This window comes from Cibotium barometz, chromosome 28, assembly GCF_041138505.1.
Source record: "Cibotium barometz isolate CiBa-2024 chromosome 28, ASM4113850v1, whole genome shotgun sequence".
NCBI classification, from domain to species: Eukaryota; Viridiplantae; Streptophyta; class Polypodiopsida; order Cyatheales; family Cibotiaceae; genus Cibotium; species Cibotium barometz.
In genome coordinates, this window is record NC_141073.1 from 4,092,425 (window position 1) to 4,105,266 (window position 12,842).

General features: G+C 42.9%; 1 protein-coding gene across 1 annotated transcript in view; it reads right to left on the minus strand.

Moving 5' to 3' along the window:
* Window positions 1–2,653: 2,653 nt before the first annotated feature.
* LOC147622398 (prohibitin-1, mitochondrial-like) overlaps window positions 2,654–12,842 on the minus strand; it is a 65,589-nt gene continuing 55,400 nt past the window's right edge. Inside the window, exons 2-5 of the mRNA XM_086821948.1 lie at window positions 3,957–4,073; window positions 3,536–3,706; window positions 3,179–3,391; window positions 2,654–3,076 (exon numbers count right to left, since the gene is read on the minus strand). Of these exons, the coding sequence (XP_086678074.1) occupies window positions 2,864–3,076; window positions 3,179–3,391; window positions 3,536–3,706; window positions 3,957–4,073 (714 nt within the window). The 3' untranslated portion in view covers window positions 2,654–2,863. The remainder of the gene's footprint in view (window positions 3,077–3,178; window positions 3,392–3,535; window positions 3,707–3,956; window positions 4,074–12,842) is intronic.

A 12,842-nucleotide genomic window follows, 5' to 3' on the forward strand; every position in this document is an offset into this window, starting at 1 on the left:
CGAGTCTTGCCAAAGAAATCTGAAGCTTTGACGTTAACATCCCTTTTTCAGAAAACCTCGTCGTAACTATCTTTAACTCAAAGGCCTTTACCACCAAAGACCCATTTCCTTAACCTCCCAAGAGCAAGGCAACCTTAATCTCAAAGAAGTCAGCATCATTCAAAAGCCTGCTAGACACCCAAAACTCTCATGAAGACAACACCCAACTCTGGCTTCCAAAACCACACCCATAGCCTCGCACTTGACAAGCCAATTCAAATAAGAGGATAAACAACGTCAGGAAGCATTGGCAACAAAGAACCCACGTCACATTGGTTGCCCGAAAGTCTCTTGGAAGTTTAAGCCTTCTACAATGGAAACTCAATCATTTGGATCTCCAAGCATAAGGCCCCAACATCATCACCATCACCAACCTCTACGTCATTCAACTCAAATGATGTGGCAACCTAAGTAGAAGCAAGCAGAGAACATATCATTGCAATTGGGGGAAAGAAAGACACAAGAACATGCCTGCTACACGCACAATAAGGGTAAGCAAAAAGCTAAATCAACCCTCTACTCCTAGAAGCGGAGTACTTTTCAACAAGACCTCATGACCATTTACATGAGTGGAACAACAATATCCTACACCCAAAAAATTTGTAGCACCGCAAGAACTCTTCTCAATGCTTCAAACTCCATAACCTCTTCATCTTGCAAAATCCCAAGTGCCAACATATGTATTATAGGTAGCAGTAATACAAGCGGCTTGGAAGAGCTCATTAGCTTATCTAAGCACCAACAAATTATGGACCTCCCACACTAGAGAGGCAATTGTAACATATTGCAAGCCGTGCAACAAGTTCAAGTTTGAGTTTGCCATCATAATAACTCATTACGTTACTCCATACATCAAAGAGTCTCATGTACTTACCACACACAAAAAAAAAATCAACAGTCCAAGACAGCAAAATGTGCTAGAGTGAATGAACAAAGCAGGAGAGTTGGAGAAAAAGAAAAAATCTTCGACAACTAATGCAGAACCATTAATAAAATAGAGGAGCACATACTTCAGTTAAACGGTTGTGTGTACTTGTTTCTATAGATCCCCCTTGCCCATTGCTCAACTTCACAATTTCACCATCAAATTTTAATCAGATATTGTTGATTGCAATATTTCATTCCAATCTACAGTACTCAACGTTCTAGTCTACAGTACTCAACATTCCTCAAAATAGGATAGAAATCCAAAAAGCAATTTTGAAAATAAAAAATCAAATCAAATAATGAGTATAGGAAAGGCCTAAATATCAAATAATGAGTGTATAAAAATCAAATAATGAAAAGGCCTAAATATCAAAACTCATCAATCTAAAAACCTCTCCATTGTGTAGACTAACTGGACATTTGATCACCACTACTCAAAGTCTTACGAAATTGTCAACGTGTCATAAAATTATTTTTCTAGATATAAAAATTTATTTTCTTATCACATCGATTTACTTGCTTTCTCATAGTCACCCACTCCTTTTTCTTGTTCACTTTCTTCAATCACTGTCTATTGCAAATAATAAGCAAAGTGCAAGGAAGCTTTTCCCTAGAAGGTGCTTCTAGACCTGCCTCATTAGGTAGTGAGTACAAATTTAAATAAACATCATCTTAAGCTAGTGCAAGCAAGCTTCCTAACAAGAGGTGCTTCTAGACCTACCTCATTAGGACAATGGACCAAGTAGTGAGTGCACTAAGTTAAATAAACATCATCTTAAGCCACCCACTAGACAATTGATTCTCTGGATCGTCCTTAAAAACCACCTTAGAAGAAGAACAGGTTCCCCAGTTTGCATGTACAACTCATCTCCTTCTACTGTTGCAGGATATATTCTCATCCCCCTCGAGGATCCCACTTGTATCAATTGCATCACATTGCTAGTACTACTTGGACAGATCTTGATAAATGCAGGATGCCATGGCCGGTATGGCTAATGCCACCACTGATCAAACTCGGGAGTTTACCAAGTCTATGTGAGAGACCGATAACCAGGCGATAGGTGGTGCTGTACCATCCGAGAGCCATCCATCAAGATGCCATCTACTGCTTCCATTCGATCCAATTCTTAATACTTAATTTCCCATTTATCCTTTCTCATTGCAAAGCTGACTAGGCTATATCAACACCCATTGATTGTTGAAAAGCCCTTTGATCAGCCATTTTTAATGCAGAGTTTTTAAGGGATATTGCATGATCATATTCATTTAAAAAATGTGCATATTAGAAATTTCCCTTTTTGTTCAGTACAAGAACTTTTTTGCACGAAGCTGGCTGTGGAAATCTGCCATGCTGCGCAAGAATGGAGAGGGCATTTCGAGACCCTTCATTGCTTGGCTAGCAGCAAAAGACACAAGGTAAAAAGAACAACAACCTAAGCATTTCACTTCTTGATAAACCTGCTCTCTTATGGTTATCCTCATAGGTTCAACAATAAGCCCTCTGAACACTTACCGTGTCAATGCAAAAGAACAAGCACCAAGATACCCAGATCTCTAATTGGATATGCACACCGACCCATAGAAATTCGGTCACAAATCAATCCCACATTGCGATCTTGTCATGCAAAGCATGATGTCGCAACACACATGAATTGAGAACTGCTGTGGATGTCTGGGACTTCAAAAAGACAGTAACTCATTTGAACTTTAAAATTGCTAACATTTACACTCTCAAGGTGCACAACCCAGCTGATTTAGGTCCGAGCTCATTTGAAAATAAAACCAATAAAACCAAAAGCTTTTTGAAAGTGGGTAAGTGTTAAATCTATCACTTCAAAAAAGGGTTCTAACTTGTCCTTGGCTCTTCACAATCCAAGAACCAGAATTACCTCATAACTCATTTTTTGGGCTTTGCTGGCACCGGAGTTATATCCTCAATATTCAGATCTTGGATGTTGAGCATCAGACCATCAGAGCTCAGCAAGACTCTGTTTGCAGAATTAGAAATGGTGTTAGCAATTTCTCTGCTAGCTTCAATTCTTCGTAGTGTAATGAAAGCCGGATTGTTAGAGATAGCATCTCCAATGAGTTGGGCACTCTTGGCCTCTCCCTGTTCATAAGTAGCGCACAATAAGAGCACGAACCTTTTTCTAAGCTTATACCATGTAAAGTACCCAACAACAAACAAATCGATGCATAAGAGTTAGCAAACCTGAGCTCGGACAATAGCGCTTCTCTTGTCCTGCTCAGCTTTCTCAACAATGAACTTGGCTCTCTCCGCCTCCTGTGCAGCCACCTGTTTGGCTTCAATAGCAGCCGTAAACTCTCTCCCAAATGTAAGGTTTATTATAGAAACATCATCAAGAGCAATGTTGAAGTTTGCAGCACGCTCAGTAAGGACTCTTCTAATCTCTCTGCTTACAGCCTGTACAATTTTAAGATGTGTGAAATAACTTTATAAATTATGAATCAAGTCTAGCCATCAAAAGAAGCACATTCTGCTCAGAAAATGAAGCATTTCAAAGAACCATATGACAGATTGTGAAGACATGAAGCTCCATTTCCATACCTCACGCTGAGTGATCAACTGGCTTGCATTATATTGAGCTACAACTGCTTTCAATGTTTCGTGAATTATCGAAGGCAAAACCCTTTCATTGTAGTTGGTGCCCAGGGACCTGTAAATAGTTGGCAATGAATCAGCCATAGGCCTAGTAAGGACTCGAAGCCCAATCTTGACCTGCAAGAGCACACAATCAAGCACTCAGCAATCTCCCTCACACACGCATGCACATGCATGAAAAGACTTCATCAGCTCAGCTTAGGTTCAAGCAGTCACGACAGCGGAATTTTACGCTGATGGGTGATGAAGATCATCACCTCAAAGCCCCACTTAAGCACAGAAGACAAATAACCTATTGCAATAGAAGAAGGAAGGCAGATGATAGTAGACCATGCTAGGCATACAATATTCATCATGCAAGGAGTACCATTTGCAAGTCCCGACTTCCTGAAGTGCTTTCAACAACATGAGGTCTTGCCCTGACATCAAAGATAATTGGCCTATCGAACCATGGAATCATCAGATGTGTTCCCTCTGGGTAAACCTACAAACAATGTGAACAGCACCAAGTGAGCGTCGACACAAAGGAGAAAGCCCTTGCAGTTACCTGATGTTCCATCTAAATACCACTCTCAAAAATCAATTTCCTGTGAAGCAACCAAGATCTGATTTCCACAGCTACTTGACGCATTCCTAAACCTTTACCAGTATTTTTCAAACCTACTGAAACTCACCGAAGTTGCGTAATAAACTATTCACTGCTAATCACACTTAGCCAACTTACTACTGAATTTTGAAGCAAACCACTCAGAATTTTCAGCAATCACTTGAGAGAGATAGATAGAAGAATGGAAGAGAGAAAGCCGACACAGTATAGACCCAGAACGGCTGGGCCCTCCATAATTTTTACAAAGTGTATTGGCTGATTAAATTCAGAATAATATCAGCATCAAACAAGATTGAAAACAAATGCTTTGGAAACTCCTAATTTGTACATGATGGCTTACCATACATGCATAAGAGTTGGAGAAACTCATCCGTCTATGTGCCACCCCAATGGCCTAACACTGGGTCACACATCTGGTTGTCTTCTCTTGTGTTTTGGATGCACACAAGAGTGTAGTCTCGAAGAAGAAATCAGCTAGCTTTTCTTCAAGGGCTTTTGAAACACTTTCTTGCATACGCTTAAGCTGCACCTCTACCACGAAGTGATGGTCTTCTCTTTGCAAAAGAATCTCCACACTCAGTAGAGTAGCTTTTGCCTCCTTGTCTTCTTGCTCTCAAGCTCTGAGTGTTGTTTCTCCCTCTCACAAAATGATTATGAAGTTCTTTCTTCTTACATGTACATAAATGAAGTTTTTACCTCTCCTCTCACTAGCTAGCCTCTTTTATAGTGAAGTTCTTTCCCCCTCTTGAAAATAGAAAGAGAGTCTAAAAGTGCATCTCCCTCTTGAAAATAGAAAGAGATGGTCTCTAAGAGTGCATCTCCCTCTTGAAAATAGAAAGAGATGGTCACAACTCTAGTTAATGAGTGTGCATGAGAAACTTTCTTAATAGCTCTCTCCTCAAAATAGAAAGAGATGAACTAATCTTCTTTTTTTTAAATAGAAAGAGATAGTGACCCTCTCTCTCACTTAAAAACAGAAAGTCGTGGCTCTTCACAAGTAACTTTCCCCCTTTAAGAAATAGAAAGAGATGCTGATAACTAGACTTCTAAAATGAGTTTGCGTGTTCAACTGAAGGGAAAGTTGCTGAAACCGGCCTCTGATAGAAAACCAGAGTGCGGTAGATTAGCAATCACCCGTCCACTTGTAGTCTAGATGATAAAACAAAGCAGATTGGAGCTAGAGTGCCCAAATCTGAAAACACAGCGACACCTGTTGGCCCCAAAGCTTGGCGCCCCTTGCGGTATTTCTTTATTCAATTATAATAAAATGAATGGCTGAGTACAACACAAAGACCAGCCAAGAGTTTACACCTATAAGTCCAATCTGACGGCCCACAAATCCTTCTCAACACAGAGGATCTATGCACACAGATCTGTGTCTTCAAACAACACACTGTGCCTCCCTCTGATCAGCCAAGATCACTAAGCAGGCCAGCCATGGGCATACATCCGGCATAACTCAAGTGCATGATACATCTTCTCAGCTCAAACATACATGTGCTGTCCAGTCTCTGTCTCAACCCTTGTCAATCTGCCATACCCCTCCTCTCACAAGGGGCCAGATAACACATATCTGCAACAAACATCAAGCAGTAGAAAGAGAGATAGATGAACAGAAACAGAGCTTACCAAGTTCAGCTCGTGAAACAACACTGGAGGAAGCAACAGCACCAATCTGTACTTGCAGGCACTTGTATCCACAACCCTGCTTCACACATGTGCTTGTACTTGCCTGTATCCTCCTCCTGATGTTCACTCTTATGCTGTCCTTGAAAATACAGATCTGAAAATCAGCACTGTACCCGCCTGTACCGCCTCGGGATACGTGCCAGGAGTTGTACTTGCACAAACAGCCGGCTGTCCACTCTTGTACCTGCCTGAATCAGAGTATACAGTCTGTCCAGCACCTGTTTGCGCCACCTGCAGCAGCCTGCAGCAACTGTACTTGCTGTACCTGGCTGTCCGTACACTGTACGGCAGCCGTACAGTGCTGTACTGGCTGTGTACTTGCTGGTACAGCTTGTACAGGGCCTGTGCGCAGGGAATCCTTGCAGCAGCTTCTATGCGCAGCCAGCAACAGAGGAGAAAGAGAGAGAGTACTTGCACAGTTCTGGCCGTACAGTGCTGTACGGCTGATTCCACTCAGAAAAACAGCAACAGCCCTCCAGAAATCTGCAGTCGACTTGCTCTTCAGCTTCTCCACGCTTGTGTACATGCGCTTGAAAAAAACTCTCCACTTTTGCTACACGACTCCCCAAAAAGGGAAGAGAGAGAGAGAGGAGAGAGGAACACTCCTCCCCCAAATTAATCCCTAGGGCCCCAAACTTTAATAAGTTCCTAGGGCCACTAAGGCCTAGGGGCAAACTTTATTAAACATTAAAGTTTAATGTTTTTAGTTCCCCCCTTCACACCTAGGGAGGTCCACACATCTTAAACTCTGTCCGGGCACCCCCCATGTGAATCATAAAATATTCTAACTCTGCAACCACCATGCCCACACTTGTACTGTTCCATTTTCACAGGGCCATGACATACCCCCCTCTTGAAAAATGGCAAGCGTCCTATGCCACCAAACATATTGCCTTGCATCCTAGGTTGCATGCCTGCAAACATATTTCCAGCCATACCGGACTGCATACCACCATACATATTCCCTTGCATGCCAGGCTGAAAATTGGCTCCAAAAGGCCCATACATACCCATGCCTCCCTGAGGATAACCCCCAGTCATGGATTGAAACACCGAGCCACCACCAAAATAACCTGGATGCATGTTCTGCTGAGGAATAGGTGGCTGTCCATAGAAGGAACTCTGAGAGTTTGCACCATAAGCATGCTGCATATTCGGAAACTGGCCAAAAGATGGTTCCTGTGGGATGGCACCACTATGACCCTGAGGAAGATTCTTCGAACGAACCTTCTTCTTCTTTTTCTGGGGCTCTGTGCGGGGCTCTGTGCGAGATCTCAAAAATTCAGCAAATCTCTCACTCTGTGTGAGCTGCATAAAAGTATCCATAACACTAGCCAAGCGATCTTTGAACCGAGCATCATCATCCTCTTTACCATGCACATCTTCTGGCTGTGTTACATCCTCATAAGGCTCAACATCTGCAGCTTGTTCTCCTGCAAAAATATCCTCAGATACATCTCTTTCAGGAGAAGTCTCTTGCTCTTCTTCTTCATGATAGAAGTACTCTTCCTCTGTATCAGACATGATTGCTGAATTTTCAGCGATGGCTTTCTTCAAAGCAACCACGAGCTCACCCCCTTCACAAAGTTGATGATTGGTCCTGGCAACGGAACCTTGAAACCGGCCTCTGATAGAAAACCAGAGTGCGGTAGATTAGCAATCACCCGTCCACTTGTAGTCTAGATGATAAAACAAAGCAGATTGGAGCTAGAGTGCCCAAATCTGAAAACACAGCAACACCTGTTGGCCCCAAAGCTTGGCGCCCCTTGCGGTATTTCTTTATTCAATTATAATAAAATGAATGGCTGAGTACAACACAAAGACCAGCCAAGAGTTTACACCTGTAAGTCCAATCTGACGGCCCACAAATCCTTCTCAGCACAGAGGATCTATGCACACAGATCTGTGTCTTCAAACAACACACTGTGCCTCCCTCTGATCAGCCAAGATCACTAAGCAGGCCAGCCATGGGCATACATCTGGCATAACTCAAGTGCATGATACATCTTCTCAGCTCAAACATACATGTGCTGTCCAGTCTCTGTCTCAACCCTTGTCAATCTGCCATACCCCTCCTCTCACAAGGGGCCAGATAACACATATCTGCAACAGACATCAAGCAGTAGAAAGAGAGATAAATGAACAAAAACAGAGCTTACCAAGTTCAGCTCGTGAAACAACACTGGAGGAAGCAACAGCACCAATCTGTACTTGCAGGCACTTGTATCCACAACCCTGCTTCACACATGTGCTTGTACTTGCCTGTATCCTCCTCCTGATGTTCACTCTTATGCTGTCCTTGAAAATACAGATCTGAAAATCAGCACTGTACCCGTCTGTACCGCCTCGGGATACGTGCCAGGAGTTGTACTTGCACAAACAGCCGGCTGTCCACTCTTGTACCTGCCTGAATCAGAGTATACAGTCTGTCCAGCACCTGTTTGCGCCACCTGCAGCAGCCTGCAGCAACTGTACTTGCTGTACCTGGCTGTCCGTACACTGTACGGCAGCCGTACAGTGCTGTACTGGCTGTGTACTTGCTGGTACAGCCTGTACAGGGCCTGTGTGCAGGGAATCCTTGCAGCAGCTTCTATGCGCAGCCAGCAACAGAGGAGAAAGAGAGAGAGTACTTGCACAGTTCTGGCCGTACAGTGCTGTACGGCTGATTCCACTCAGAAAAACAGCAACAGCCCTCCAGAAATCTGCAGTCGACTTGCTCTTCAGCTTCTCCACGCTTGTGTACATGCGCTTGAAAAAAACTCTCCACTTTTGCTACACGACTCCCCAAAAAGGGAAGAGAGAGAGAGAGGAGAGAGAAACACTCCTCCCCCAAATTAATCCCTAGGGCCCCAAACTTTAATAAGTTCCTAGGGCCACTAAGGCCTAGGGGCAAACTTTATTAAACATTAAAGTTTAATGTTTTTAGTTCCCCCCTTCACACCTAGGGATGTCCACACATCTTAAACTCTGTCCGGGCACCCCCCATGTGAATCATAAAATATTCTGACTCTGCAACCACCATGCCCACACTTGTACTGTTCCATTTTCACAGGGCCATGACAGCTGCTGAGCTGGCATGGGCAAGCATATTCGTTGCCACATCATCATTTTTTTGGGCCTTGGGGGTTTTCAACCGTTCTTCTGCAGATTCCAATCTCCGTTTTCCCAAAAGATGAAAGGAAAACCCTTAAATCAGATTTTGATCCAAAAGTTAATATATCTTTAAAATTTGTTGAAATTGAAAGTTGTTAGGTGATAAGAATACTAAACCTCTTGCAAAATACAAGTAACTAGATCAACAACCCGTAACATGCAGACATTTGATGCATAAGGATGAATGCCTACGTGTTTACGCATTCCCAAAACAAGATTTGATGCAAGTTCTTCAAGCAACTTAATGTGCCTGTGCCTAAGGTGAATACCATCCGTTCAATACACTTTGTATCCATCTATATTCTCCCCCATAAAGGTAAGAGTGCATAGTCCATCACGCTTATGAAGCATGTCTAATCACACTTCCCCACTTAGGGATGGAAGTATGTCCATGGCCAATCATACTTCCCCGCTTCGGGATGGAAGCATGTCATTCATGGGTTCGTACGGAATAAGAACTCATGTCTAATCATGAAGCCTGCCATGGTAGGTCAGACAACATGTCCAAGTTATATTTATCTTCGAGATTCTTGATATAAGATAACATGTACATGGTTAGGGTTTCTCACAAACATAGGTGGGTGACATACCTCCCCCTATATTGCAATTGTCCTCAACTGAAAGGAATCCATATAAGGGTTAAACACCTCTAGATGATCTTCAAGGTCTTCTGGATCCATCCACTGAGCATCCAAGGGTGGATAGTTCTTGAACTTTACATAGAATTTCTTGATAAGCTTTCCGTTGGGTCCTTTCCTTTCCTTATGATAGATAATTTGTTGAGGTTTTAATACCTCTATAGTCAACTCATGTACTTCAGGTGCATCTTCCATGACTTGAGAAGTAGACACCTCTCCATGATATGGCTTTAATAATGACATAACTCCTCCCTATATTGCAATTGTCCTCAACTAAAAGGCATCCAGATAAGGGTTAAACACCTCTGGATAATCTTCAAGGTCTTCTGCATCCATCCACTGAGCATCCAAGGGTGGATAGTTCTTGAACTTCACCTAGAATTTCTTGATAAGGTTTCCGTTGGGTCCTTTCCTTTCCTTATGATAGACAATTTGTTCAGATTGCAATACCTCTATACTCAACTCATGTACTTCAGGTGGATCTTCCATGACTGGAGAAGTAGACACCTCTCCATGATATGGCTTTTATAAACTTATATGAAAAGCGTTCTGAATTTGCCAATAAGAGGGCAATTCAAGACGAACAGCTACATCATTAATGATTTGTTTGATTTTGAATGGTCCATAATACCTGTTTGAGAGTTTAATAAATTGACTCTCTTTCCCTTTCTTCTTCTTCAAGCGTGCTTTCTCAAACTTGAGAAGCACCCCCGCTGACCTTCTTTATAATCAATGTCTATTCTATGTTTGTTGGCAGCTTTCTTTTGTTTGGCTTGAGATCTCTCTATAGCATGGTACACTTGAGTGAGCATCTAGTCCATGTCTTCTACAAGCTTATCAGTTGCAAAGATCTTCTCTTTGGTTTGCATTATGGGCAACAAATGCGGCCGTCCATAGACCACTTCGAATGGCGCTTTTCTTGTAGAAGAATGTACAGTGTTGTTATATGCAAATTCAACAAGCGGCAAATACTTTTCCCAAGTTGCCATTTTTTTAGTACAGAAGCATTTCAAACGATCCAAAATCTGTAAGTTGACATTCTCAATTTGCCCATCTCTTTGGGGGTGATGAAAATTTGGGCCAAGCATGTAGCAGCCATCTGTTCAGCCCCCACTGTCTTCTTCACTCGAATAAAGTGAGCCATTTTATTGAATCTATCCACAATCGTCCAGATGGCATCATTCCCCTTTGGAGTCTTCGGCAATCCTGTAATGAAGTCCAAGGCAATGCTTTCCCATGGTTTTTCTGGAAGAGGCAAAGGCTATAATAAGCCTTGTGACCTACCTCGATCAAACTTCACCTTTTGGTATGTGGTGCATTCACGAATAAATGCCTCAATGTTCTTCCTCATAGAAGGCCAATAGAAATATATTTGAAACATCTGTGTGGTAGGAAGCATACCCTATGTCCAACAAAAGGAGGTGCATGGCATTCCTCCATGACCCTTTGCCTTAATTCCTTCACTATGCAAAGCTGATCCTTCCCTTGTTGAGAAAGGTGTCTTAATGTTTCCTTGCTGTAAACAGTGCCATACTGAAACCGGCCTCTGGTAGAAACCAAAGTGCGGTAGACTAGCAGTCACCTATCCAATTGTAGTCCAGACAATTAAGAAGTGAACAAGAGCTAGAATGCTCCAGAACAGAAAGGAAAAACGACACCTGTTGGCCCCAAAGCTTGGCGCCCCTCTCGGTATTTCTTTATTCAAATTCAATGGAAAAGTTTAACTGAGTACAACAAAGCCAATCAAGGAAAGTAAACCTGCATGTCCAATCTGGCAGCCCTCAAGACCTCTTAGCATAGAGGATTCACATACAAATCTGTGTCCCACAAAAACAACACACTGTGGTCTCCTCTAATCAACCAAGACAATACAACAGGGCAGCCTTGAGCACGCATCTGGCTGTTCCATGTTCATGGCTTCAAACTCAGCCAAAGTACAAATCCACTGTCCAACTCTGTTTCCACCCTTCAAACTGCCATACCCCTCCTCTCACAAAGGACCATAAGAAACAACTCTGAAGCAGACATAAGCCAGTAGAAAGAGAGAGAAAGAAGTGTTCAATGTATTCCAACTGCTCTGCACAGTTTTGCACTAGTCGACTTGACCGTACCAGCCAGTACTTGCAACCGCCAGCGTCAGCAAATCTGCAACAGCCACCTGTACCTGTCCGTACCAGTATGTACCTGCAACCGCCTACGTCAGCCAGTCTGCAACAGCCGGATTGAACCTATCTGTACCCGTATGCACCTGCAGCCACCTTTGTGATGCGCCGCTTGTACCAGCTGGACTGGACTGAACTGTACTCGCCTGTACCTACTGGACAGGACTGTCTGTACTTGCCTGTACCTGTCCGTACAGGTCTGTACCTGCAACACACGTGTACGGCTTCTCTTCAGGCGACCTGTTCCAACCTCCCTCCACGCAGCGTAGCCAGCCAATATAATAGTACTCTCCACGCAGCCAGCCAATAGTACTCTTCCAAAAAGCAAAAGAGAGAGAGAGAGAGAGAGAGAGAGAGAGAGAGAGAGAGGGAGGCGTGTACTCTAAAAGTAGAGTAGCCCTCCCTCCATAAATATCCTAGCCCTTTAAAGTTTATTAAACTTTCTAAGGGCCACCAAAGGTTTATAAAGTTAATACCTTGGTCCCCCTTCACACTTGGGGTTGTCCACACATATTACTTTTGTCCGGACACCCAAGTATGCATCTTGAAAAATTTATTTTGCTCACCAACCACCATGCTCACACTTGTGCTGTTCCACTTTCACAGGGTCATGACATAGCCCCCTCTTGAAAGAAAAATGGCAAACCTCGATTGTAATCTGGTGATATAGCAAAATATCCAAAGTGAAAAGTACAATATGGCAAGATCAGCGTCCCAATCTCTCTAAGCCATGCATATGTAACAACATTCACTGCAAACCAATGGTGTTGTAATAGTCCAAGTTGTATACCACTGTGAACCATACACAACCACAATATCCAATGTCACTAGTACACATATATCATAGAAGTCCCATAACATCCTTAGGCACATCCCCATGGAAAGGTCTAAGTAGACTCACATGAAATGCATTGTGAATCCTCCAGTGATCTGGTAGCTTCAAGCAATAGGATACCTCACCAATCTTTTCCAGTACCTGAAAAGGTCCATAATAGCGCATGCTC